The 21203-nt window shown below is 41.2% G+C and overlaps 4 protein-coding genes, 1 long non-coding RNA gene and 3 other non-coding genes across 12 annotated transcripts in view; 6 read left to right on the top strand and 2 right to left on the bottom strand.

Moving 5' to 3' along the window:
• The window catches only part of sh2b2 (SH2B adaptor protein 2), a 37543-nt gene extending 31207 nt beyond the window's left edge, over nucleotides 1-6336 (top strand). Inside the window, exon 9 of the mRNA XM_086036650.1 lies at nucleotides 3545-6336. Coding sequence (XP_085892776.1) covers nucleotides 3545-3858 — 314 coding nt within the window. The 3' untranslated portion in view covers nucleotides 3859-6336. The remainder of the gene's footprint in view (nucleotides 1-3544) is intronic.
• trnaf-gaa (transfer RNA phenylalanine (anticodon GAA)) lies at nucleotides 10-82 on the top strand. Its single transcript has one exon. It is a non-coding gene; the product is annotated as a tRNA-Phe (tRNA).
• On the top strand, nucleotides 226-298 carry trnaf-gaa (transfer RNA phenylalanine (anticodon GAA)). Its single transcript has one exon. It is a non-coding gene; the product is annotated as a tRNA-Phe (tRNA).
• trnaf-aaa (transfer RNA phenylalanine (anticodon AAA)) lies at nucleotides 442-514 on the top strand. The gene has a single exon. It is a non-coding gene; the product is annotated as a tRNA-Phe (tRNA).
• A 631-nt stretch (nucleotides 6337-6967) lies between the features above and the next one.
• On the bottom strand, nucleotides 6968-10288 carry dnajc30b (DnaJ (Hsp40) homolog, subfamily C, member 30b). The gene has a single exon (XM_086036651.1). The coding sequence runs from the start codon at nucleotides 9827-9829 to the stop codon at nucleotides 8768-8770; it is 1062 nt and encodes a 353-aa protein (XP_085892777.1). The 5' UTR covers nucleotides 9830-10288; the 3' UTR covers nucleotides 6968-8767.
• Nucleotides 9411-17636, top strand: bud23 (BUD23 rRNA methyltransferase and ribosome maturation factor). 2 transcript variants are annotated; one of them, XM_086036657.1, is made up of 13 exons: nucleotides 9411-9549; nucleotides 10448-10538; nucleotides 10709-10746; nucleotides 10974-11069; nucleotides 11588-11670; nucleotides 12065-12161; nucleotides 12261-12357; nucleotides 13620-13670; nucleotides 13761-13846; nucleotides 13919-13964; nucleotides 14499-14560; nucleotides 16513-16602; nucleotides 16702-17636. In XM_086036657.1, exons 2-13 carry the CDS (start codon nucleotides 10494-10496, stop codon nucleotides 16754-16756), a joined length of 846 nt encoding a protein of 281 aa, XP_085892783.1. In that variant the 5' UTR covers nucleotides 9411-9549; nucleotides 10448-10493; the 3' UTR covers nucleotides 16757-17636. The 2 variants fall into 2 exon arrangements, with proteins under 2 accessions (XP_085892783.1, XP_085892782.1); XM_086036656.1 differs by lacking the exon at nucleotides 9411-9549 and adding an exon at nucleotides 9910-10355.
• Nucleotides 15923-20844, bottom strand: LOC147145077 (uncharacterized). The gene is made up of 3 exons (XR_015087573.1): nucleotides 20807-20844; nucleotides 20436-20506; nucleotides 15923-18320 (listed from the first exon to the last, which is right to left on the bottom strand). It is a non-coding gene; the product is annotated as an uncharacterized LOC147145077 (long non-coding RNA).
• stx1a (syntaxin 1A (brain)) overlaps nucleotides 17966-21203 on the top strand; it is a 69643-nt gene continuing 66405 nt past the window's right edge. Inside the window, exon 1 of one of the 4 annotated variants that reach the window (XM_086036652.1) lies at nucleotides 17966-18363. In XM_086036652.1, the coding sequence (XP_085892778.1) occupies nucleotides 18334-18363 (30 nt within the window). In that variant the 5' untranslated portion in view covers nucleotides 17966-18333. Of the gene's footprint in view, nucleotides 18364-20032; nucleotides 20353-21203 lie in introns of those variants that run through there. The other 3 variants (XM_086036655.1, XR_015087572.1, XM_086036654.1) reach the window with 3 other exon arrangements.

A 21203-nucleotide genomic window follows, 5' to 3' on the forward strand; every position in this document is an offset into this window, starting at 1 on the left:
AAGCACTGTGCCGAAATAGCTCAGCTGGGAGAGCGTTAGACTGAAGATCTGAAGGTCCCTGGTTCAATCCCGGGTTTCGGCATTGGACAGTTAACCTAGTCCTTGCCCTTTTCGGTTTACCTAGAATATTACCAGGTTTTTCGGCAATTCATTAGGCAGTTGATAGTTAACGGTGTTTTTTGCCAGTTTTGTTACCCTTGTTGATTTTTAACAACAGCGAGCTGTGCCGAAATAGCTCAGTTGGGAGAGCGTTAGACTGAAGATCTGAAGGTCCCTGGTTCAATCCCGGGTTTCGGCATTCGACAGTTTACGTAGGCCTTCCCCTTTTCGGTTTATCTAGAACTTTACCAGGGTTTGCGGCAATTTATTAGGCAGTTGATAATCATCGGTGGGTTTTCCAACTTTTGTTACCCTTGTTGATTTTTAACGCCCAAGCACTGTGCCGAAATAGCTCAGTTGGGAGAGCATTAGACTAAAGATCTGAAGGTCCCTGGTTCAATCCCAGGTTTCGACATTGGACATTTTGCGTAGTCCTTGCCCTTTTCGGTTTACCTAGAATATTACCAGGTTTTTCGGCAACTCATTAGGCAGTTGATAATCATTGGTGGGTTTTCCAACTTTAGTTACCGTTGTTGATTTTTAACAGTCCCGGGTTCAGTCCTGGGTTTCAGCATTTGCAGTTATGTAGTCTTTTGCCATAGCGATGTACATGTAACTTTAATAGGGTTTGCGGCAATTCATTAGTCAGTTGATAAAAAAAGACTGTGAGTTTCAATTGTTTTGAATCCAAAATCAGTCTTTTAAGTGGCTCAATTTGGCCAGTAAATCCATCAGTGGATAATAGTGTTTTGTACAGAACCTTCTCGTATTCTTGCATGGATAGATTTATTCTCGTTAAGGAAGCAAGAGAAGCTGAAACTCAGTGATCCTGCACCATGTGGAGCCGCCACACTGGCATGCCATGAATACCCTCCTGTAGAGGAGAATGAGGGGGCGAGTATTCTGCAGCAGCTTTGCATGCTGGCCCAGACTCGCGGTCCCAGCCCTGCTTTGGTGGTCATAAAGGGGCCTCTGTGTTGTGCATAGAGCGAGGGTTTGATTCTGGTGTAAAAGGCGTGATTGATACACTGGTCAGGCGTGTCTTTGGCACCGATGTTGCTGGAGTTACTGAGAAAGGATAATAAAGGAAGGCCCACACGGCCAGTGTTTACATGCTCCTGTGAAAGAGAAGCCTTGTAGCTCTGAGCTAGCACCACTGAGACACAGTAAGCCCCCGCTATTTGCAAGGGATAGGTGCAGAGCCCTGCCGCGAATAGCGAAAAACCACAAATAATTGATATGAGTCGGGATTCTTCTATGGCCAGAACTGACGCCCATGCGAGTAAGCTGCAGACTGGCTAATAGTCAGTTAATCGCCGATCGTTAACCTGCACTCACAACAGCCAACTCTACACTCTCGTATTTTGACTCCCACGTCACAGTTAGGCCCCACCGTTTAGTGTACCACAACAGTACATGCACGGTAGCCTGTGTGGTGTAAACATTTTGGAAACACTTGATCTGACACCACAATAACAGTTTTAGTTTAATTATTCTTTTTAGTAGTCAAATTACCTGATGATTAGGGGTGTAACGGTACACGTGGGGGTATTAATACGTTTTGGTATGGCATGTTCGGTTCGGTCCACCTTGCGTACCGTTTCTGATCAGTTTTTGTTATTAGCGCGAGCTTACGCACGGGCGCTATTGACTATTGCACGCGGGAGAGGAGAGCGGCGGCACTAAAGAGGAGCAAACGAATAAGCAGACAAGCCAGAGCTCGAAGGTCTCCCGTACACTGCGGTCTCCTGTTTGGGAACATTCTGGCTGTCCTGTTAAAATCGCCGATGGGGAAAGGTACGTGTATAAGTCCCAAAGTTGTGTGCCGACATTGCTACGTGAGATCGGCGGCTATGCTGTAGGTAGCACGTCTAACATAATAAGACTTAAAACGACATCATCCGACTTTGAATGTTTCTTAGATGAGGAAGCAAGCAGTCTTTTTAGCCCAAAACAAAGTACAACTGCTCTGTTTTTCGTTCTCCGCTGCTTCTCTCACTAGCCGTACAATGCATTCATGAACCTCAGAAACATCACAACTCAGCAAAACACAAATCCAACCACAACAGATAACCCAATTCGTTACAATATGCTGTTGAATATTCAAAGATTTCAATGCCTAAAAAGTGTAAATATTTTCATAAAGACTTTAAAGTTACTATATTTCATTATAAAAATACTTTTAATATAGTTAGCAATAATAGTAACTGTTATTGTATGTATTTTTTTCATCACAAAAAGTGTGTATATGTACTGTAATGGCAACTTGTTTGAATACTTAGATGTGTCATAGGCTGTTGCTGCGGACTGTTTAAAGATTTCAGTGTCTTAATACTTTACAAAATTAAGAAAGTGTATTTTTTATTCTGGTGTAATTTCTTAGAATATCACCCGAATAGTTCACTTTATTTTTTCTAAAAAATATACCGTTTACTTGTCATCTTTTCAAAATAAGCATATTTAAAAAAAAAAAAAAAACGAAAATATGCCGAACCGAAGTTTACAAGAAACCGAACCAAAATATGATTTAGCGTACTGTTACACAACGACTGATGATACAAAAAGTTCATTTAAAACAATGCTTGCATGTTTCAGTGTAACCGCCTGGGCCACACATCTGGGGCCAAAGACCAGGAAATCGATGCAAATCCAAAAATGGCTACATCTGGCTCCTGATAGGGATGATGGCAGGAAGTAGAGGATTAGAAGAAAAGCACAACAATTTGATGGATGGATAAATGCTTTTCAAGAGCATGCTGCGTTCCAGTTTGGACTAGTCTTTAAAAAAAAAAGTGCAGTTTCCCAGTTAATGTGAGGTGGTTCTGAAAATAAAGATCTGTTTATAACACTGTAGTTGTTGAGGCTTTAAAATAAATCGAAATCTGGTTAAATATGGCTCATGAATGAAGTGGCTTAGTTAAGGTTGAATTAAGGCTGATATCGGGGACCAGTTGTGGTCCATAGTAGGGCCAGCTATGGATTTACGATTTGGGTGAGATATGGACTTTGTGTGGCCCACAATGTGGATACCAGAGGTGGACCACTAAAGGACCATCATTCATTGAGGTATGTGGGCCAAGTGCAGGTGGGTTGTATGGGCCATCACTGAGCCACACCAATTTTGCAATATGGGTTTTGATAATCAATTGACCTTAAAAGACCTTGTTGAATTTAAAATTGCCCAAACCCTCAGTATGTCATTTGTAAACATCTGCTTTGACAAATGATCGACAATTTTATTTCTGAGATGTTATGAACCCTTTAAAACAAAAAAGGAAAATATCTCAGAAACCTGATGTGCTAGAAAAAAAGTAAGGACATTTTTTTAAATCAGCATCCTAAATACAGTACATTTACTCTGATTAAAAGTTGCTGTCGACTAGATTAATTGGTCAAAATATTGGATAGCTGCAGCGCTAATGTCTACTCTCTCACTGACCCACAGAGCCACTCATCACGCCTCCCAGGGGAGACGCAAGTTGCCGCCCGGACTCCACCCAGGCAGCCCCCCACCCGCCCGGGATCTCGCCCTCCTCCGGCCCCACTGCCGACGCACCCCTCTCCTCGAGTACCTCCTCCTCACCCACCGCTCTCCCTTCCCTCTCCCGCAGCGACCCGGGCACCGGCGGGGGCTTACAGAGCCGCAGCAACAGCTCGGAGCGCCTGCTGGAGGCCTCGAGCGCCGGGTCCGAGGACTACCACGATGCCGACGGGACTCGACGGGCCCGGGCCGTGGAGAACCAGTACTCTTTCTACTGAGTGACCCTGGGGGCAATGACCACGAAAACGCTCCAAACCCGCCGCTTTGTTTGTTTGTGTTTCAACAGCAATTTCCTGTTTCTCTTCATTTGAGAGGGGCGGCGATTCCGTCGGGTTGTGCAGCTGCGCTTCGCACTGTCAAAGCGTAATGAGACGTGACAAAGGGCTACGCATAGACGGCACTCGCAGAGGGGCCTGGATGAAGGAAATAATAGCAGCAAGGATGTATGTAGGCAGAAAGAGCAACAGGAAGTCATCCCGCTCGACTCATATGGCTTTGGTTCAGCTCATCTGACCACTTCCTCCTTGACACCAGAGTTTGAAATGCGAGGCTCCGGTTCATGTTTGCAAAGCTGCTTGGAGTCCATCCGGGGTATCCTCCGTGTTTCCCCTGAGGAGTCTCAGCTCCACTCTGCCGCACACATACAGTAAAGTCGGAACTCGGAAGACAGAAGAGGTGTCATGGAGGGCTTATGCTGCATTTACTCTCGAAAAACAGTTGGGTCAAAAATAACCCAATTATGGTTCAAGGAGAGACTGACTGCTACTTGGGTCAATTTGACCCATTATGTATTTATTTTTGGGAACAAAATAATACAGTTTTTACGGTTGTTTTTGTGGAGAAAAATATAAGATTGCAGATGGTGCCTTTTTGACCCAACTGTTTTTAGAGTGTAAGAAAACTGGGAAATTGGACATTTTGAACTGGAGGTTGTTGGTTTTTTTATTTACCATGTAAAGCTGGCTACACAAATGCCAATTGCTGACATTTTAAATAAGCAACCCCCCATTTTTTATCGGATGATTTTTTTCATGTTACATAGTTCAGTCCTGAGTGAAAGTCTTTATTTTCACCAGAGGTGGGCAGAGGTACCAAAATTGTACTCAAGTAAATGGACTGTTACTTTTGAATAATGACTCGAGTAAAAGTAAAAAGTAGTGAAAAAGCTATTCAAGTACTGAGCAACAGGTAAGTAGCTTATTACTTTTGAAAGCAGAGCATGAACATCATATAAACAAAAATATAAAATAGGAACGTGCAAATTCAGATAACGCCCAACAATGTCACTTTGAACTAAAACAATAAATGGAATGGAATGAAATTGAGCAATTCAAGTGGGCTTCTTCTAGGCTGAAATGTGGACATTTTGACGTCAAACCAGATGACAGCACATGACTATTAGTTGTTGTTTTTCATGATCTATAAAGTAAACGTAGAAAGTTGCAGCCTTTCTGCCATGCTTCACGTAAACGAGTCACTTTGAAAACTTTTCTTATTGTGTGAGCAGTCATGTCAAATTGCTTGTTTATTCAGTTGTGGAGAGTAGCATTAGTAGCTATTGGGGGTGAAGCATTTATGAGGCAGGGGGCCTTTACTTGTATAAAAGTGTTTTCATGATCTATATTATAAGGAAATATATTTTTTACATTTGCCCCCAAATAGATGTCATATTCCCAAAATATTTGTATCATAAACACAGTATAATATATATTCTTTTATATTGTATTGTAAGGTGAATCTGTTGCTCTCTTTAATTTCTCATTTTTATTATTATTTTTTTTTGTGTGTGTTCATTTATTCGAGTGCATCTCTGTTCACGTGGCCATGAGTTTTGGTGATATCGGGCTACGACGAGTCGAAACTCTTGACTTGAAGTCATGTTCCGTTTCACTTTTCTTAGTCAGAGGTGCCAAATGTCCAACTTCCGTGTTTTCGAGAGTGGCAGGCAAAAGCATGAAACCAAAATGCTCACAAAACTGACATGCATTTCCCCAAAACGTAATGCGTTTGAAAAGTAGGGCGGTACAATATGAGTCAGGGTGGCTTCCATTTGCTGTCACGCTGGCTTATTTCGATCAGGGTGAGTGTGTGTGGTGATGTATTAAGAGTATTTTTGGATGATTGTCGTGCTACAGTATTGTTTCTAAAACAGGGTTGTTGTTGTTTTTTTTTAAGTGCAAGCTTGTCCTATGCGTAAGATGTCATTTTGATATGCTCTTTTTTAATATACCGAGCAAAAATATAAATGCAACACTTGCTCCCAGTTTTCACGAGTTTAACTCAAAGATGGAAAACTTTTTCTCTGTACACAAATGGCCTGTTTCTCCTAAATATTGTTTACAAATGTGTTTGTGAGCACTTCTTTTTTGCCAAAGTAAACCATCATCCACCTAACTGGTTTAGCATATCAACATGCTGATTGGACAGCATGATTATTGAACAGGTGTGCCTTAGCTGCCCACAATAAAATGTGCACTTTTACTGTGCTGACATTGATATGCTACAACAGTGATGTGGTTGTATAATCTCGGCAAAGGAGAAGCGCTCACCACCACAGATTTAGACACATTTGTAAATAATACTTGAAAGAAATGGGCGCTTGGTGTGCTGTTGTGCGTTGAGATGCAATTTGAATTTGTTTCATATATCAAATCAATCAATCAAGCTTGGTGCAATTATGCTACTTCGGTGCTTAAAGGCGGGGGGGGGGGGGGGGGGTTAGTAAAATATAGTCATGAAGACAAACATGTTCATAACTACTGTGACTCAATAATCTGCAGTAATAATCTTTTCTCTTTAAGCAAACTGTGCATAAAATATGGCTGCGAGCCCTGTCGATTTGTTGATGCACCATTTGTGTCCATATGCTTCAAAGGTTATACATGTAATGGCATTTTGTAGCAACATCAGGAGGGCAAACGTGTGGTTGTTTTTTGTTTTACATACACAACGTGTAGTTATATTTAGCTTGACAATAAACTTCACTGTGACCTGTCAAATGTCACATTTTTGCTGAAAGTCTCAAAGGCTATATAAGCAAAATATCGAGCGAACAACAGCTCATATTTGGACTCCACTGTACATCGAAGAAGACTTGCATATTTTGAGTTAGGCTCATGAAAAAGGGAGCAAAGACAAAAGTGTTGCGCTTATGTTTTTGTTCAGTGTAACGTTCAAAGTCATGCTTTCAACATGTCACTAGATGGAACATTTAGTAGAGGGCAGGCGGAGGGGCGCCGAAGACTTGTGGGAAAGGATGGCCACGCTTGACTGCACATATGGCTTCATTGCTTTGCTTTAGCTCGATATCATCAAAGATCGAAAGCATCAAAACAATTATTATTATTACCTTCAAGATTATAGAGGTTCATTGAAGCCAAATTCTAACACCACACAATTTAAAGTAGACATATTTGCAATACAGTCAACTTTAGTTCAGCTGACACAAACACTTGTCAAGCGTGGCCATCTCGCAGCGTTTTCCACAACAGCTGAGCAAGTTAATTAATGTGCCAATTTGCGTCCTCTTTTTGGAACATATTTATTATTCCTGAAATGTTGTAAATGGGTGTTCCGCCCCTATCGAGTCTTATCTTTGTGCAAGGGCCCCGTCACACATATCAGACTGCTTATTCCCGAAACACCCGAATTATTCCGCAAAACAAGCTGTTTTTTTGTGTGTGTTTTCTGGCTGAGTTTTCTAGTCCGTGCAGTTTTTGATCCCCTTAATTTTAGTAACACTTAAAAATACAAAGTTGGTTTGTTTCTGTTATCTTGAGTTTTGAAGAGTCTGTGCAATTTTGTACAAAGTGACGTACTTGACATACTACTTTATATTTCTGTGAATAAAATGTGAACAAATTATTTTGATTTTAGTGACTCTCCTTCATATGTGTATACTGTACCTACATTCGCCGGCGTCGGGCCGAAACGTCACGTTATTTTTGTCCAACTTTTATTCCATAAAGTGGAGTATCAGCGCCGTTCTAAACAGGTGACGTCAATCTATGTGACCGGCTGCCCTCTCCAGGCCAAACGTGACACTACAATAACAAAGGTAAAGTATAGTACAGTGAGTAGCCCCCGCTGTCACGGTTCGGTACCCACGGATTCAATTATTTTCTTTCAATGTTTTATTTTGTTGATTTGCATTCATAATGGACAGTAATTCTACGTAGAATATTACTACACGTGGGCTAGCCCGGTTCTCCCCCCCCCCCCTAATAATGGGGCTACATTGTACTTTGGTTTGATTAATTTAACACCGTAAGACAATGTACAGTACATCACTGAGGATTCGTGGGGTCATTCTGTGCCATTATTTTATTAGTTTTTGCACTTTTAAGAAAACATTTTGGCTGTGTTTGAATAATTTTAGGTGGGATTTGCCATAGAATATCTATTAAAAAAAACGGTTGCATCTGTGCCTTAAATTACACTAAAACATCAAAGCATTTGTTCCATGTCACATTAAGAATGCTGCTTTTGATCCCACAATAATTTTCCTTCAATTTGCATGTAGGTCTTTCAAGATGGTGGTACTTTCCTCCATTCAAAGCATGCAGCTACATTTTACGGTTTTAAGGAAGGGTGCCTTCCTACTGAAATTGGTGCATAGAGAGCCCAGTGTATTAAATTTTAATATAATTTTAATTTAATAACCCAATGTACCAGCATGGGAAGTACATTTCAAGGAACCTCTCAACATTGTGTGCCCTTCAGTTTTCTTTGTTGAACTATCATTTTATTTTAACATGAAAATAAAGTGGATTTGTCATAGGATATTCATTAAAGGGAGCAAAATTGTGATCTATGTTCCTTAATTAGCCTAAAATATCAAAACTATGCAATAAAACTTAAAACACAATCCTCAGAATCCAATTCATATTTGACATGCACGGATGCATCCCAGTAATTTAGAATTGAGGAAAACCTAATTCAGTAGTTAAATTCCAAAAGTGATACTCATTTATTCGAGTGTGTTTTTCAATGACACTTGATGAAAATAAAAATACTGCCTCAGTGACTGTAACCCCTAATTGAAAAGGCAAAGACGGAGAAAAAGCGTTCTTGTCGTGTCCGAACACGCCACCCCAGGAGGGAAGTGGTCCAAATGCAGCTCATCTTTCAGGACTTGACGCTGAAGAAAACGATGCCCGCAGTCAGCAGCAGCAAGCCCACCGTCCCCTCGATTATCTTGCTCTGCCTCCACTTTAGCAGCTTCTCCTTGTGCGCCTCTAATTCGCGCTGCCTTCTGGCTCGCATTTCTCGCTCCCTCTGCAGCTGCTCGCCGTAGTGGGCCTGGTAGAAGGCGTCAAAGTCATACATGAGCCTCCCTCCTGTTTGGGAGAAGCGCCTGGAGCTGGCTTGTTGCTGCTGTGCCGATCCTGAGGATCTGCTTGAGGTCTCTTTCGAGGGTGTCCTTCCCGGACCGTGGACATCAGTCATGCTCAGGATGCCCCGGTCGTACTTCCTCCTCAGACCTTTGTTGCCCAGCACCGTGTAAGCCTCGCTGATCTCAGAGAAGCGCAGTGCGGACTCTGTGCTCCCGGGGTTTTTGTCTGGGTGGAAGATAAATGACTGCTTGTAGTAGGCAGTCTTGATTTGGGACTGTGTGGCATTGGGGGACACTTTGAGGATGTCATAATAGGCCGTCCTGTTTCTGTACAAGGGGTCATCTTTTGAGTCTTTCGTCCTGCTGTAGCTTCTGGATTTAAAAGAACCACAATGCCTTCTCTCTGGTTTATACACTCGGGTGAGGATCCAGAAAGCTCGCAGCTGTTGAGATGACGTGAAGAGGGGGTTCAGGTGAACAGCTCCTCTGCTCCCGGAAGACCTCCGAGGTCCAACTAAAGAATTGTTGAAAGCATTAAACGCCTCTCTAGCATGAACACATCCTGTAAAACGAGGTGAGTTCGGGTTCAGAGAGTTCGGGTTCAATCTAATTTCAGTCACCTGATGACTTCTTGACATTCGCCTGACTTGTATCTTGGATCCTACCGTTGTGCTTTTTAGCCAAATGTCGCCTTCATTCCCCGTTAAAGCATCGTTATTCCGACTTGCAGTAAAAGTACACTTTTCTTGCCGAGTTTCGGAAGCTTCGCTGGAGCAAACCGGTAGATTTTGGCCGTACCTAAAGTTGGACAACCGGCAGACTCCGCTGGCCAGCTTGTGAATGACCTCCGCCATTTCCACCCCTCACGTCATCCAGCAGGAAAAACAAAGCCAAGTTCCGTAAACGTCATCGCCGCAGTGGACCAACAGGAATCAGAGAACTTTTTGGTGCACTGTGAATATCCGAACGGCAAATTCGAGCAACACACTGGATTTCCGAACAGTCAGAGAGAACTCGTGCGCGCTCGGAGTGTATTTCCGAACGCCTCTATAAATTTGTCATTCACTAGCTGTTGTGTTAGTATATTCTGAATTACTAACTCACTGAGTGAACCAGTTAGTTCCCAGGTGGCTCGGGGATTATTTACGAACGCGCCCGTTGTTTCCACATTCCCGAAGTACTGAATCCTTCGAAGCCTTCGAAGACTCCTCCTCATGTAGCCTCCTTGGATGGATAGCATAAACTTTGGCTGTGAATTTGGACACCCCGGGCGGGCGCGTTGTGCCGGAAGTGACGCCATGCCACCGTGGAATGACGTAGGGTGTACGCAGTGGGTTGAAGAAGACGGCCGCTAGTTGGCGACATACTAATCTTTTCTCTGTTAGTCACCTTGTATTTCGCCGAAGAAGAGCTTCCCACGTCTAATCAACACATGGAGTGTACTCTTGTCTTACATTTATCTTGTTTTTCAGGAATAAACTATAATCACGTCTTACCTTAGGATACTAACTAGCTACCATGAGCTCCTGTCGACGACCGGAGCACACGGCTCCTCCAGATGTGGTCAGTAATTGTTTGTCTGCGTTTGTAGCATCTCGGCTAACAGCAGCTTCAATGTAAACTCGACTTTTTGCTAGGTTCTTTCTACGTCAAGTTATGTATTATTTCACTCTAAAACAACAACATTGAATGTTTATTTTAACTTTGAATACTGTGTATTTTTCACTACACAGTTTTACAATACAGAGGAGGCCAAGAAATACTCTCAGAAGTAAGTTATTACTAAATTCATACTGTCACAGCTTGTTAAAATGAATCAAATCAAAACTAGAAAACACTTGTTGGTTTTGGTTGACGAGACTTTAATGTGGTTTAATTTTTTTTTTTTTTTCAGCTTTCACGCAGTTGAAGATTTCAATTGTTTTTCTTAAAAGGTTTTACATTGTCAAAAATCTTGAGAGGATGTTTCAAAAGAAAAATTCTTTTGCTATTTTCCAGCTCTCGTATGATCGAAATTCAGACTCAGATGTCTGAGAGAGCCGTGGAACTTTTGAACCTTCCAGAGGGACAGCCGTGTTTTCTGCTGGATGTGGGGTGAGCTGATGAAGCTGTCCTTGCATTCATGCTCAAATGTGGCCTCATTGGGTTACACAAGCCTGAAATCTATAAATATTTTTCCAAATATGCTCCTTGCACACTTCAAAAGGATCCGATACATGAACTGAATGGTGTCAAAAAAGGCTTCTTTTGCAAGGATTATAATGCTACAAGCGCAATAAAGACATATTAACAGAATACCCCTCTGACCGTGATGATCAAAACAGCATTGTTATCTTTGTATAAGAAGAACTTCTCTGTAAATCTCTTGTAATGGAGATCTTTGGACCTAATGTTGTAGATTAAGAACTAAACCTATAAATTCAATCATGAGTAAGCTTGAAAGTCAAACTTTTGTTTGATAAATACATTACGTTCACATCACTTTTTTTATGCTTTGTACCACCCTCTTTAGGGGAACTTTGTGTAAATTTTTGTGTGTATGAGAGTTGCAAAACATTGAGGCTGTTTTATTATTATTATTATTATTATTATTATTATTATTTTCCTTTCAGGTGTGGTTCGGGGCTTAGTGGCGACTACCTGACGGAGGAAGGACACTACTGGGTGGGAGTCGACATCAGCACAGCAATGCTGGGTTAGTATGACTATCTTATAGTCGGTTTCATTGGGGTGATTGTGATAATTAGATTTTCCAGACACAAGCTGTCAGACGCATATTTTTTTCATTTAAAGAATTACATGTGTATTTAACCAACCAGTCTGATGAAAGCCCGCTAACTTAATCCTGCAAAACACCATCGATGGACTAAGAAAACTAGCATTGAGGTTGCGTTCTGATAACCTTTGTAGCAAAGGATGTCTGAGCACAAACGGTGCAATGACACATGCAGACAGACAATATAAAAATACTCAGGCTTATATTCTTTATCCTCTGCAAAGAAAGACAAATATTACTGCCGCTTTCTGAGCAGTTGTGGCCATCTGCTTGTTAAAGCAAAGTAAGTGTATGTACGTATGATGTGTGTCAGATGTGGCGCTGGACAGACAGGTCGAAGGAGATCTTCTGTTGGGAGACATGGGCCAAGGGATGCCTTTCCGACCGGGAACCTTTGACGGCTGCGTTAGGTACCAAATGTAGCGAATGTCCTGTCATTTTCCCAGGACGTATATTGGAATACCTTAGTCTAATGAATTAACTCTGTTGTTGTTTTTGTTCCATATCAGTATTTCAGCTCTTCAGTGGCTCTGCAACGCTGACAAGCGCACACACAGTCCACCCAAGAGACTTTACACTTTCTTTAGTACTCTCTATTCTTCTTTGGTAAGTTTTATTCAGATTATTGATTTGTTTACAGTGGGAACTTTGAGGTTTGAGAATGCCTTTTCCCTTTTTGCTCATACGGAAAATAATGTGAATAGGATTCCACTAGGCCTGGGTGAATTTTTTAATTCGAATTTTTTGTTGCGGACGATTTAACCCTAACCCTTAACTAATAAAATAGACTTCCTCCCCCACCTTTATTTTTTGTTGTTGTTACATTGTGCGTCTGCGCTCATGTGCTTCCGTAGCGTCCGCCCTCCCCCTTGTTTCTGTCCCGAAGTTGTGCTTGTCAGAGTAGCGCAACGAGAGCGCATGGCGGCGGCTAAAGAGGGGGAAACATTTGTTCACAGGAGTAGTATCGCCAATTGTTTGGAAGTGTTTTGGGTTTGAGGCGACAGACATAATCATCATTAAATTGATTAAAAGTTAATCGAAGCTCATGAATCACCTAGCCTTACTTTCTAGGGCCAGACTGATAAATTGAGTCATAGTAGGTATTTTAAAATCTTTAAAAATCAGTCTTATTTTATTTTAGCCATTTTTTTTAATACACATGAACACATTACAATACAAACATAATGACATTTCAATTACATCCACTTCTACCACCCCCTACAATGCTCTATTTTGTTACAAAGACGTTGATATTGTCTTTGTTTATGAACATATATCTTAACCATATATCACGTTCGACTGGTTCAAACTCCACAATCGCGTCGTCTATATCACTGCCGTTACTCATTTAAGAGCTCCCGCGACCGCGGGGTCCGCCATTTTCACTCGAAAGAATTCTGTAATATCCTCCGCGGTCTTAACGGCACCGTCATGTTTATATTCTGATGCATTTCATCGGTTAAGACACTGAGGATTGAATAATAAATAGAAAACGATGTATACGCTCTCCCGGCTTTAAGGGGAGAAAGACGCAACAGCGCTCCCAGCTCTAGTGGTAGAAACGCGGTTATGCGCTCCCGTCCTTAATGGGTTAAATGGGGTAAATACTAAAGGACGAAGTAATGTAAATCAGTAAAATGTTCTGCTTCCTTATTGTTATAAATATTAAGCGACCCAAAAAGAAGTTATTTCATTCATAATGTATATTTTTTAATTAATTGGTGATTGTCATTTTATTCTGCCAAATATCACATCGTTGGCCTAAAAAAAAAAAAAAGCCTTATTAGTTTGGCCATATTACTTTCATTTGTCCATATTGTGCAACATATTCTTATCATGACCTCACTTAATTTTTCTCCACCCTTCAGGCCAGAGGCGCCCGGGCCGTTTTTCAGCTCTATCCCGAGAACTCAGAGCAGGTAAACAAGAGTGCAAAATGTCCGCCGATGAGCGTTTAAGAAGTTTGTTGGTGTCACTCATCCTCCTCACTTGTTTTGCCCACCTGGCAGTTGGAACTGATCACATCCCAGGCCATGAGGGCAGGCTTCAGCGGAGGCATGGTGGTGGACTACCCCAACAGTACCAAGGCCAAGAAGTTAGTCGATCACATTCTGTTAGTGGCACTCACATAGCATTTGCCGTTGTTGCTCACTGTGCTTTTCTCCAGGTTCTTCTTGTGTCTGTTTGCCGGTGTGACGGGCGTCCTGCCCAAGGTAAGTTTGCTAACGATTAATGAAGTGGCACAAAGTAGAGCTGGGCGACTAGTTGAATTTAGTTATTAATTTGAGATTATTGGATTTAGAATTGAGTAAAAAACGTTTCCCCTCTTTTTATTTTTTGAACATCTTCCGTTGTTCAAAGTGTACACTGCTTGCACTAACAACACGGTTGCCAACAGAGAGGAGAAAGCACAGTCATTGTTGCAAATTTCGACTTTAGTCGGCTCGCATGTACATCTGTACTTGCGAAAAGAGCATTAGAAAGTTGTTGTTTTTCCTTAAAGGAAGCACTTATTATCTGTGGAAGTTGATGCTGCAGAAAAGAAGTCCCAGGAGGGGAGAAAATTAAAAGTGAGATATTTTGAATTATGTCCTTTGTTTTCTAATTTATAAGAAAAATGTGAAAAATCACTACAATCGGAAATGGGAATTTCATGGAGAAAAAAAATAAATTTTTAACCTCCTTATCGCCCAGCCCTATTAAAAAGTACACCGGTGTGTATAACAGTGTTGCTTTATAAACTTCAGGGTTTGGGCTCCGAAACCTCAGACAAGAACGTCCCCAGCCAGGTCCAGTATTCAGGACAAAGGTAAAACGATGGAACGTATTGCTTACACGGATGCAATAATCACTTGAGTGTGTTCGTTTGATGACACTCTGAAAGCCTCCATTCTTCTTATCTCTTCTTCTGATGTTAAGATGCCATCTCAGGCCGAATGTGCCCCACTGGAAGATTGTTTGATTTGTCTTTTTTCACAGCAGATTCCTGTCTAAATGCAATTGAGTAGATAATGAACTCACTGTGTTTGCGTGTATGTGTGAGTTGAAATATGAGCCTCTCTCATGTTTTGCTTTAACATCCAGTTTGGTGAGTCCGTGAGACAGGTCGAGTACAACAACATGGAAAAGCAAAAAGCCACTTAGATTACCTTTGACTTCATGTTGACCTAATGTCGCACAACGCTTGGTTACTTTAAATGATTTTCTCATCACACATTGCAGTTAAAAAAATAAAGTAATGGCAACCTTTGCACTTAATCACAGTCAAATGTAAAAGTCAAGATGCGGCTACGATGAATGGAGCCACTGGCTTTTCTGAGGATGCTTTTCCACGTATTTGCCTTGTATTTTAAAAGTGGCTGTGAAATATAAGTAACAATAATTGCATTTATTTTATTTAACCTTATTTTCAATGCCAACCAGGCTGCATATAACAGTAAAAGAAAAGCAGAATAGAATAAATATTAGTTAGGGCTGGGGAAAAAATACCATATTCTGATGTATCGTGGTACTTTTTATGCCGATACCAAGTATCAATACGTTGATGAAGTATCAATACTTTTGATACATTATGTTATGTTTTGCACATTTGAGGTCCTTAAAGTTGGGCTTTGTGACTGGAGTTTTATTTATTGCGCTCCTATGTATCAGGAACAGTTACTGGAACAGTTTAGGCACTTTTCAATCGTGACACTTGAATAAATGTCAAATGGCACTCAAGTTAAAACTTTTGAAACACAGGCCTCTGTTTTGTTTTTTTGTTTTTTTTAATATATATTTTTATAATATTTAAGTATCGCAATACGTATCGGACTGCAACCCAAGTATTGGGATCCATATCGGATTGGGCTAAAAGTGTATCCTCCCAGCCCTAATAATTATCAATCAAAAAAATAGCACACATGATTAAAAATTAAATATACAAAAATACAGTGTTAGATGAGAATAAAAAATATTTGTTAAAACAAAGACTTTAATAAGGCACACACAACACAATTTCAATAAGGCAATAATTAAGATTAAAATGTAAATGTACAACATAAAATATAAACAAATATGAAAATGAAATATAGGTAGTATAAGAATGCAAAATATTTAAAAAGTATAATACAAATGCAAAAGAATACACTATAAATAATTCTAGAAAATGAACCATAAACAATTTGCAAAAATATGCAGTAAAAATAACATTGGATTAAAAAATAAATATTCAACAAAATTTTAACAAGAATAAACATTAAAATAAAATACAATGTAAATAAGGATAACGAAATAAAATGGCAATAATGATGAAAAATATAAAAATGAAATACAAACAAGAATTCTAAATATACATGAGATTAGAAATTATACAACATAAACAATGAACAAGAATAACCATTAAAATATGAATAAGATTACAAAATGCCAAAAAATTATTCTAATAAAAAAAATGAAAACAAACAAAATATGAATACTCATGCACATAAATTCCAAAGATTTTTTTGTGACTCAATCCTTTTCCAAGTTGGTCTAAAATACTCCCATGTCTGATATTAGAATTAAAAAATCACCATGAAGGTTGCACATCAGGTCTGGGCCTCAGGTGTGGGTCAGTGTCAGTCGTACCTGAACTCATGATGCAAGCAGGCCAAGAAAAAAAAAAAAAGGGTGTCGTCCTGCCTGGCGCAAAACCCCGTCAGGCGGGTTTTCCTGCCTTTTACATGGGATAATAAATTGCATGTAACAAACAAGTAATCACCTCACTCTGTCCCTGCAAAGATGCCGATTCAAAAACATGAAGGGGAAATCGGCAAAGAAGGGCCGAGATTGGATTCTGGAAAAAAAGGAGAGGAGGCGCAGACAAGGACGGTATGGGCTCCAGTATATTGCCGTTATGTGCATACAGTCTGTCTACCATCTTTTTCCAAATTGTGTCACTTGGCTCATCCGTGTGATGTCGTCCTACAGGGAGGTGCGGGCTGACACCAAATACACAGGACGTCAGAGGAGACCTCATTTCTAGCTGGGACTCGTACAACCGGGCCTTCATTAGCGCGCGCACACACATGCAGCCACCTCTACAATCAATGGACTTTATTATTTTTTTAAATTGGATGTGATGCTCGTAGTCTTTCAATTTTAATACCTGACTTAGTGAAGACATGTACAAGGCGCAGAACAAATTATTGACCGTATTTTCTCTGTCATATCAAACTAGAATGAAATGTCTTGCATTTTCTGTGTGGGCTTACTGGACACAATGTTAGGTAATGTGTACAAATGAAATCAAATGCAAGGTCATCAACCTTTTGACAATTTTCATTTCAGCAAAACACCAAACACTGAGGGAGGCGGGTGGTGGTAGCTTAGCCCCCCCCCAAAAATAAGTCAAATTCTATTCATGATGTCAACAGTTGAGCAAAAGATGACAGAGATTAAATTTCTTCCATATCCCGTGCCGCATATTTTTTCCACTGGCCAATGAAAAAAGCATGTAACAAATATTTTCACTTTTTTGTTAATACTAAACGAGAGCTGTTTAATAAGTCTCATTTATGAAGCGTGTACGTATTGTTAAAAAGAACTATTAATCCTGCCCCCCCGTTGAGCAGCTAAAATATTTTCTAAATGATCAAGCGTCCTCCAATCGGAAATTGTGAGTGACAACCACAAACCTCTTTGACTCCTCATATTTTTGCGTCATATTTCCAGTCAATTCTATTGGTTGTTGAAACGCAATACGAAATTCAACAGATTCTCCGTAAACCACAGGAATTTGTTGATTTGAAAGAAATACTGAGCTTTGTGAATAGCTCATTTTTGATGGAGATCATTAGAGTGCAGTTGTACCTAATGTGACTTAACATATACGTTGAGAATAAAAATGTTTGCTGATCATGAAACTCAACCTTTTATTATTCTATATTTATAGTTGTGATGAATCATCCTACTGGCGACATTATGGTGATTTGAATTACGTATTGCTCCAGCCTACCAGTGTGGATTTTGCATGTTTGGTTCCAAAAATGAATACTCTAAATCAGTGGTCGATTTGGTACTGGACTGCACAGATATAACCCTTATTGTGGACAAACTCCAGTTTACAAAAAAGAACAATGAATTGAATGGATGTTTTGACTTGTCTTTCTTGCTGTGCCCTCAGTGGCCTGGCAGGGGGCGCTGTGTACTGGCAAACAATGCAAAAAACACCACCTGGGCGTTATCTCTGAGAGCGTTAGATCGATAGTCAATTTCAATCCAATTCCAGCAGCCCACCAGGCGCCCTCTCTCTCTTTGCTGTCTCCCTGTTCCTCCCTGTCCCCTCAAGTGGATTCTTCACAATTAAAGTCAACACAGGTTCTCCCAAATCCCGAGTCAATTGGACGCGATCGAGGAGGAAGTTGGCGGGTGTGGAAACGGTTAACGGCGTCGGTCCAATCCGCCCATCATCGGAACGGCGAGCGAGGAGGTAGAAGAAGGAGGGAGGAGGACAGGGGGAAAAAAACGCTTCCTCGTGAAGCTGCCTGACGCGCATCCCCAGTCCGGTTATTGGCGTGTCCACATCCGCTCCATCATCACCGCCACCCCTAAACATCCACAATGAAGGACCGCATGCAAGAACTTCGACATGTAAGTTGTCCTTTTGCAGTTGTTTTTGATCGCACCTTGACTGAGAACGTAAAAAGTACTGAGCCCCGAGTACGGTGCGCTTACGGAGCAACAGTTGTGACCTATATGCTTTTATCTCACGCCGGCAACAGACGCACAACTCTCAACATTTTGACTTGTTTTCATCTGTCTTTTTCTTGTTCAGTTTGGGCCGTCGCGCTAGAGTTTATATGTCATTTCCGTTTCTCTCTCCTTGGTGAAAGTGTGCCACTGGTGATTGGTGATTTAATCACTACGTCTGCGTGCAAGTGCGAGGCTTCATCGATCCGCGCAATTAGGCCAGGGAATTGGTCCCACGCCGCCCGTTTCACCTGCTAAATGTCCTCTCTGAGCCTCACGGGCGGCTTCCTGAAGGCAATTATAATATATAACAAAAATAGTTTTTGTACATTTCTGTTGTAATTCAGGGCGTGTAAAAGCATACAGGAAGAGGTTTGGTAGTAAAACGTCAGCGTTCCTTGTACTCAATTTTCACAGAAATAAGTTCCAATTAATCAATCAATCAATCAATCAAGGTCTAATAGCAGGAATGTGCATCTCACCATAAAAGAGGATTCGTGTCTCGATTCACGGAGTTCACGATTCACACTGCATTTTAAAGTGGAACGGTTTGGTTCAATTTGAGATGCAAGTGTTTTGAATTTGGAGCACGGTCAGGTACGAAACAAATTAAACTGGTACAGTATCTCAGGGCAACACTGGACGCGCGTGTGTATTGTATAACCCTGTGCGATCATTAAATGGAGGTATGCAGTGTTCAATAAGTTATACCACAAGCCAGTGGGTGCCATGGTCTAAAATAACGTCATTGGTAATTACCAGCAGTGACATGGTAACTTGAATGTGGAAAATTACAACATTTGGACATCCTGGTTTGCGTGGCTCTTTCTGGTGTGTGTGCAATGGCCACCAGGGGGCAGTAAAATATATACGTGTGTATTGGTGTATGCTGTAAAATACAAAGAAGACGATCAGCAACTCAGAAGCTGCAGTGCTTGTGTGTTATTTTCAAATATCCACTGCTTAATGGGTTATAACGCTGCAGCTTCGATGCTACTTTCATCAGCATGTCAATATTGTTTTACATTGTGTGGTAGCATGATATTAAAGGGACGGTGGGGCCGGGGTGGGCATGTTTTCACTAAAAAGTTCATTTTATATATTTTTTGATCAGGAAAATGAAAAGTTGCCATTTTCTCTTTTATCCATTATTTTGGAGAAATTAGTAAATGAGTAACTCCATGAATAACGCCCCTTGTTAATGAGGAGTATGGCCGTGCCCGCTAGTGTTCTAGCCATGTTCGGCCGGAGTCACGCGAGGAACCGATTCCAAACTCTCCATTGGAAATCGTTGTACTTTTATTGCTTATAACGTCCCAAAACGGCGATCAATTGGCACCAAAATGTATGTGGACATCTCTACTAATGCCCACTTCAACATATCAAAAGGATTAACCTCTCCGTGGCTGATTTATATGAGCAAATGTGGAAGTCAGCAGAGTTACATAGATTTAGGCTGGGACGAGCGCACACTGCCTCTTTGCTTAAAAAAAAAAAAAAAAAAACACTGCTTCTTTGCTGATCACTGTTAGAACAGGCGAGGCGTTAAACACCAGTCAGGCTATTTACAGAGACTGAAGCGGGAATGAGTAGATGTGCACATTTATTTGGATGAGGAATGGACGCAGTTTTTCGACTTAGAACGCGCCGTCTAATTTGGAAGGTAACAGCCGAAATGGCACGTTCCAATGCGGCCACACTCGTCTGTGCAGTCAGCCTCGCCGAAACATTTTGTTCGCTGTTCGATGAGGGCTTTCGTCACTCTCACGGCGCTTCACTCAGGCAGGGCGCGGCTGCAAGCAAGCAAGCAAGCAGGGACACCGCATGCGACTGCTTGCGAGGCGACATGAAGACACAGGCTCATCTTCACCTCCACTCGCTGGGCGAACAGTAAGGAGCTAATGTTGTTGTGCTAACGCCTTTTGTTTTAACGGCCTGAAGCTAGTTGTTGCTATTAGCCGTCCCATTCCTACCTTTAGCCGGGGAGGGAAGCGGGGGGCTCCAATCTGCCTGCTGCTGCTGCAAGCCGCCGTCTCTCTCCCTCCTGAGACACGAGTTTAGCGTCGCTACATGTCCAAAATATAACCAGTCGGGATTCGTGTGCGCATTCATGCTCTTGTCCGCTTCAGCTTGTGAAAGTGGAGGAGCATCGCCACGATATTTTTGATTTTGTGGAGGTGATCATGATGAGATCACGTTTTTTGTCAATAAATCGAAACTATTGTGCAGAACACTTTTATACTTTCACATGTTGAAGTGGACAAGAGTAGTAATGCGCATTCACATTTTGGTGGCCATCGATCACCGTTTTAGACAGCAGAACTGACAAAGCGAGCAATATTACCAAGCATGCCGTCCTCGCGTGACGTAGATCGCTGAGACTGAAAGCATAACATAAGCCACCCCCCTTTTTGGGGCGGGGAAATTTGTCGTAAACCTAATCACAAAAAAAGACCTTAAATCACTACAGAGTCTTTTGAGGTGGGCATTTCAGTACTAATGTCATTTTTACATGCAAACCTATTATATAAGTGCCAATGTTAAGCTCACCCAAATGTCACTTTAAGATAGTTTGTAAAACAAACTAACGTGTGTAACTGGGTTAAATATACACAACGTGTAACTGTCTTTGTTGTATATTTTGTTTTCCAGAAAAACAACTGGGAGTGACAATAAACATATTAAAAGAAAGAAATTTGTTATTTTTTTTAATTAAATATCTGCTAAACAGGCGCCACGGT

This window comes from Filicampus tigris, chromosome 7, assembly GCF_054856515.1.
Source record: "Filicampus tigris isolate MCC_2025a chromosome 7, RoL_Ftig_1.0, whole genome shotgun sequence".
NCBI lineage: Eukaryota > Metazoa > Chordata > Actinopteri > Syngnathiformes > Syngnathidae > Filicampus > Filicampus tigris.